This window comes from Cebus imitator, unplaced genomic scaffold (genome assembly GCF_001604975.1).
Source record: "Cebus imitator isolate Cc_AM_T3 unplaced genomic scaffold, Cebus_imitator-1.0 Scaffold339, whole genome shotgun sequence".
NCBI classification, from domain to species: Eukaryota; Metazoa; Chordata; class Mammalia; order Primates; family Cebidae; genus Cebus; species Cebus imitator.
This window is the reverse complement of record NW_016107654.1, coordinates 1,744,278-1,749,826: the sequence shown is the minus strand read 5'-3', so window position 1 is coordinate 1,749,826 and position 5,549 is coordinate 1,744,278. Positions and strand designations below refer to the sequence as shown.

The 5,549-nt window shown below is 55.1% G+C and overlaps 1 protein-coding gene across 2 annotated transcripts in view; it reads left to right on the top strand.

The window, feature by feature from the left end:
- PMPCA (peptidase, mitochondrial processing subunit alpha) overlaps positions 1–5,549 on the top strand; it is a 13,107-nt gene that overhangs the window by 3,666 nt on the left and 3,892 nt on the right. The window contains exons 5-11 of one of the 2 annotated variants that reach the window (XM_017505633.2): positions 897–991; positions 1,999–2,099; positions 2,950–3,213; positions 4,332–4,424; positions 4,543–4,661; positions 4,801–4,891; positions 5,014–5,076. In XM_017505633.2, the coding sequence (XP_017361122.1) occupies positions 897–991; positions 1,999–2,099; positions 2,950–3,213; positions 4,332–4,424; positions 4,543–4,661; positions 4,801–4,891; positions 5,014–5,076 (826 nt within the window). The remainder of the gene's footprint in view (positions 1–896; positions 992–1,998; positions 2,100–2,949; positions 3,214–4,331; positions 4,425–4,542; positions 4,662–4,800; positions 4,892–5,013; positions 5,077–5,549) is intronic. The other variant, XM_017505636.2, reaches the window with a different exon arrangement.

Below are 5,549 nucleotides of genomic sequence, written 5' to 3'. Positions count from 1 at the left end.
AAAAAAAAAAAAAAAAAAAAAAACAAACAAAAAAACCCACATTAAATGCTAAGAATTAAGTTAGCGTGGAGATAACATACGTTCTAAACAAGGCTTCTTGATACCCCCTGCCTCCCGGCCGCCCTTGCCTGGTGTGTGAGGTCCTCCCACTCTTGCCTTGAATCTCACTCCTCCCAGATGAACACCTTCTCCGGCCAGGTGGCCGGTGTCCTGACTCAGACCCAGCCCCTCGCCCTCAGCTCAGGCTTTTGTTCCTGCCATTCTCCCCACGTGGGCTGGGGTCACTGCAACTGGCTCCTCTTCAGGATGAAGGTCCAGGCAAGTCTCTTCTTCAGAGGCACTGGTGACCGCATCCTGCCTCCCACGCTCCCTCTTCTTCACGGCTGTTTTGTCTGTTCTGCATGGTCTCACTTGATCACACTTGATCTCAGATCACCCCATGATTCCGTGCCTGCTCCACAGACTAGCTCTGTCCGCTTCTGAGTGTGCAGTGTCTCATGCTATGAACAGATGTTAAATCAAGACAGAAGCTCCGTACGAGCCAGCCATTGCTGTCCCTCGAGCCATCCAAGGCGGGGCATGTTTTCATACTGACCAGTGGGGTTCGTTCAGGAAACGGGAGGCTGGGACGAAACACTTCACCTTTTGAGAGAGACTGCAGTTACAAAAACCTCTTTCAGAAGTGGCTCCATTTTGACTGAAGCTGTGTGTAGCTGTGAGTCCTGCCTCCCAAGCATTTACACCTTAAGACAGGAAAAGGGAAAGGGGAAAGTGTCTGTTAGTCCCCAACAAAAGGGTAGGAAGTGCCCCCTGGCATGCCAGGCCCGAATATCTCTCGCCTGTTCAGCGGAGTGTGAGCTCAGGACCCGCCACTGTCGGTTTGATTTTTCTTCCAGAGACACTACCATGTATGCTGTGTCTGCTGACAGCAAAGGCTTGGACACGGTGGTCGGCTTACTGGCCGACGTGGTTCTGCAGCCCCGGCTAACAGGTGCGGATCCCAGCCGCTGGCGTTTGAGGTGGGCCTGGACGTAGGGAAGACTGGAAGGGTTTGTGGAGGCGCTGCAGCGTGAGGAAGAGCTCTGTGTTATTGGAGCTTTAGGCCAACACAGAGTGACAGCGAGATCCACGAGAAACGGGGCTGGGGCCGGGCACGGTGGCTCACACCTGGAATCCCAGGACTTTGGGAGACTCAGGCAGGTAGATTGCTTAAGCCCAGGAGTTTGAGACCAACCTGGGCAACATGGCGAAACCCTGTCTAAACAAAAAAGATAAAAGAATTTACTGGGCGTGGTTGCCTGTCCCAGCTACTCAGGAGGCTGAGGCAGGAGAATCACTTGAACCCAGGAGCTAGGTTGCAGTGAACAGAGATCGCGCCATTGCACTCCAGCCTGAGCGACAGAGTGAGACTGTGTCTCCAAAAAAAAACCAAAAAGAAACAGAGGCACAGACAGATGTCAGGGGTGCTAGGATTATAGGCGCCCGCCACCACGCCCGGCTAATTTTTGTATTTTTAGTAGAGATGGGGTTACACCGTGTTGGCTAGGCTGGTCTTGAACTCTTGACCTCAGGTAATCCACCCGCCTTAGTCTCCCAAAGTGCTGGGATTACAGGCATGAGCCACCATCCCCGGCGTGTGCCTCTCTTTATAAGCACTTCGGTGTCTGCTCTTGTGTCCTCATAGCAGCACTTGGGATGGACAGGTCAGTGTCCTCAGTGCCTTTCACCAGCAGGGAAGCCAGAGCTTAGCAGGCCCACGTGGTTGCCTTGTGGCTGATGTGGGATGAGAGGCCTAGGCCCCGGCCCCCCAGCTCCTGCTCTCCATGGCAGCCCCCCTTACTCATACAAGTACCAAGCCTGCCCCTAGCTGAAGGCAGAGTGACTGCCAGCAGCCACCAAGAAGCAAACACTCAGCCCAGCGCACAGGCTCCGGGGCACTGCCGTGTTCATCATCTGTGCCTGTGCAGACTGAGCCCTCATCTTTGGGTTCTCTTGCAGATGAAGAGGTGGAGATGACGCGGATGGCGGTCCAGTTTGAGCTGGAGGACCTGAACATGCGGCCCGACCCAGAGCCACTCCTCACCGAGATGATTCACGAAGTAAAACGTCAAACTGGCGAATGCCTCCGCATCCCGATCAGTGGCACTGGGGCGGGGGGAGGGGCTGCTTGCCTCCTTGCTCTTGTCCTTGCAGGTTTTGGGTGTGCACAGAACAGTTTAGTTTTTGTTTTTTGAGCTGAGACCTCTCTATGTTGCCTGCACGGGTCTCGCACTCCTTGGCTCAGCTCAGGTGATCCTGCTGCCTCTGCCGCCCAGCTTTCTGGGATTATAGGCATGGGTCACTGCGCCCAGCTTAGAACATTCTTATTGTTTGAGACAGAGTTTCGTTCTTGTTGCCCGGGCTAGAGTGCAGTGGCACAATCTCGGCTCACTGCAAACTCCGCCTCCTGGCCTCAAGCGATTCTCCTGCCTCAGCCTCCCAAGTAGCTGGGATTACAGGCGCCCGCCACCACGCTTGGCTAATTTTGTATTGTTAGTAGAGACGGGGTTTCTCCTTGTTGGTCAGGCTGGTCTCGAACTCCCAACCTCCCGACCTCAGGTGATCCACCCTCCTCAGCTTCCCAAAGTGCTGGGATTACAGGCATGAGCCACAGCGCCTGGCCCACTCTTGATTTCTGAGTCTGCTATTTATGCAGTGTTTGTATTTTCCAATTCTTACAGTAACTAGGTTTTTACTTCAGTTAATCTTACAGTTTTTGTGAATTTTTATTCTTGAGAGACAGATTTTACTATTTTTGTAAATACACACACCGGCCGCTGTTGCCAAACTGTAGCTAAAATACCAGCTCGCATAGGATTTCCAGGGCCCAGCTGGAGCAGGCGGCGGTGCTGATTGCCAGAGGAAGCCTGTCGCGCTGTCTCAGTCACCTGTCTGTCTCCTCCCCATTAGGCAGCTTACAGGGAGAACACAGTTGGCCTCCACCGTTTCTGCCCTGCAGAAAACATAGCAAAGATGAGTCGGGAAGTGCTGCATTCCTACCTGAGGAACTACTACACCCCTGACCGCATGGTGCTGGCCGGCGTGGGTGTGGAGCACCAGCTCCTGGTGGAATGTGCCCGCAAGTACCTCCTGGGGGTCCAGCCGGCCTGGGGCAGCGTGGAGGCCGTGGATGTTGACAGATCCGTGGCCCAGTACACTGGGGGGATTGCCAAGGTGACGTGGTGGGAACATCTCACGGCCTCTGGTGGTAGACGCGTCCCCGGGCCTGTGTCCTGACGTGCTTTGTGTTGATTCTGAGGGCAGTGGGCGTTGACCGCACTTGTGGCTTTGCCTGACCACTTACTGCAGTTCATAGCGGGGCGTGGCCTGTGTCCCCTGCTGAGGGTGCTTGCTCGCTGCTGGGCCTGAGTGCAGCGCCCCCCACGCCTGCAGAAGGTGGGCACCGTTCTTCCCTCAAGGGGGTGGATCTGCAGGGCCTGCATTGCATTTTTTTTTTTTTTTTGGGAGATGGAGTCTCACTGTGTCACCCAGGCTGGAGTGCAGTGGTGTGATCTCAGCTCACTGAAACCTCCACCGGGTTCAAACAATTCTCCTGCCTTGGCCTCCCGAGTAGCTGGGATTACAGTTGCCCATCACCACAGCCGATTAATTTTTGTATTTTTAGTAGAGACATGATTTCACCATGTTGGCCAGGCTGGTCTCAAACTTCTGAGCTCATGATCTGCCTGCCTTGGCCTCCCAAAGTGCTGGGATTATAGGGTGAGCCACTGGGTGCAGCTTGGTATTTTTTTTTTTGAGATGAGTCCCACTCTGTTTCCCAGGCTGGAGCACAGTGGTGCTGTTGTAGCAGACCGCAGCCTCAGTCTCCGAGCTCAAGCAGTCCTCCCACCTCGGCCTCCCGAGTAATGAGGACTACAGGCGCACATTACCACATCCGGTTAATTTGGTTTTTTTTTTTTTTGACACAGGTCTTGCTCTATTGCTTAGGCTGGAGTGCAGTGGTGCGATCTTGGCTCACTGCAGCCTCTGCCTCCCGGCCTCAAGCGAGCCTCCTGCCTCAGCCTCTGAGTAGCTGAGACTATAGGTGTGTGCCACCATGCTTAGCTAACTTGTATTTTTGGTAGAAATAGTTACGCAATGTTGCCTAGTCTGATCTTGAACTGCTAGATTCAAGTGATTTGCCCACTGTGACCTCCCAAAGTGCTAGGATTGTAGGTGTGAGCCACCGTGCCCGGCTGGCATTGGATTCCTGTATAACCGCTCTGAATATGACCTGATCTGGGGTTTGCCCGTCCTTTCTGTTTCTCACTTGGCTGTTTTCTTGGCTACAGGTGGAAAGGGACATGTCCAACGTCAGCCTGGGGCCAACCCCCATCCCCGAGCTCACGCACATCATGGTTGGACTAGAGAGCTGCTCCTTCCTGGTGAGTCTAGAGCTGGGTTTGGTGGCGCCCCTGACGCAGTGTGGGCTGCTCAGCCAGCTCTGCCCTCGTCTCTGGAGTCTGACGGGGCTCCTGCTCCGCTCTGTCCTCCGGCCCGCAGGAGGAGGACTTCATCCCTTTCGCTGTGCTGAACATGATGATGGGGGGAGGCGGCTCCTTCTCGGCCGGCGGGCCCGGCAAGGGCATGTTCTCCAGGCTCTACCTGAACGTGCTCAACAGGTTGGTTGCCCTTCTGTACCCTCAGGCCAGGCCACGCGTGTGTTTGAACCGCGAGGCCGCCTTCAATGATTCCCCAGTTTCCCATGGCCTGATACTGGCGAGCCCTTTTTCACCTGTCATGACTCTTACGTCCCCGCAGGCACCACTGGATGTACAATGCGACCTCCTATCACCACAGCTACGAGGACACGGGCCTCCTGTGCATCCATGCCAGTGCCGACCCGAGACAGGTGAGGGCTCCGCCTGCCACGTCCTCCAAGTGGCTGCCCTTCCCGACCCGGGCGTCCCTGGCCTGACGGGTCAGCAGGCTGGTGGGCGTGGGCCACACTCATCGTTTTGCTCTTCTTCGCAGGTTCGAGAGATGGTAGAAATCATCACAAAGGAGTTTATTTTAATGAGTGGAACCGTGGACGCGGTAAGTGAGGTGTGGCGCCGGTCCCAGGCATGCCCGTGGTGTCTGACAGGAGACAGTCACGTCGTAAGAGTGGCTACCTGTGGGCCTGGTCCCGGCAGGGCAGGGCGGCCAAGGAAGCCCAGCCTGGGGCTGAGCTGCTCCACCTGGGAGCCCACTGGGGCTGTTCTTCCCTGAAAACAGACCAATGCCCTCCCCCAGCGCTGGGTCCACTTCCTCTTCCTCTGAGCCACTGTGTGAGTCATGGGACTGACCATGTGACCCTTTCGGCTTTGCTAAGGAAAAGCTAGAGGAGTTTGGGGTCCTCCTCAGCCGCCCCTTCGAGATGACTGTGGGGCGGGGAAGCAGCTCCCCCAGGTGAGCTGCAGTGCTGGGTGTCTCCAGCCTTTCCTTGGCTCCATTTTAAGTTGGAAACTATGTGTGTGTTTGCCAATTCTTTTCTTTTTTTCTTTTTTTTTTTTTTTTTTTTTTTTTTT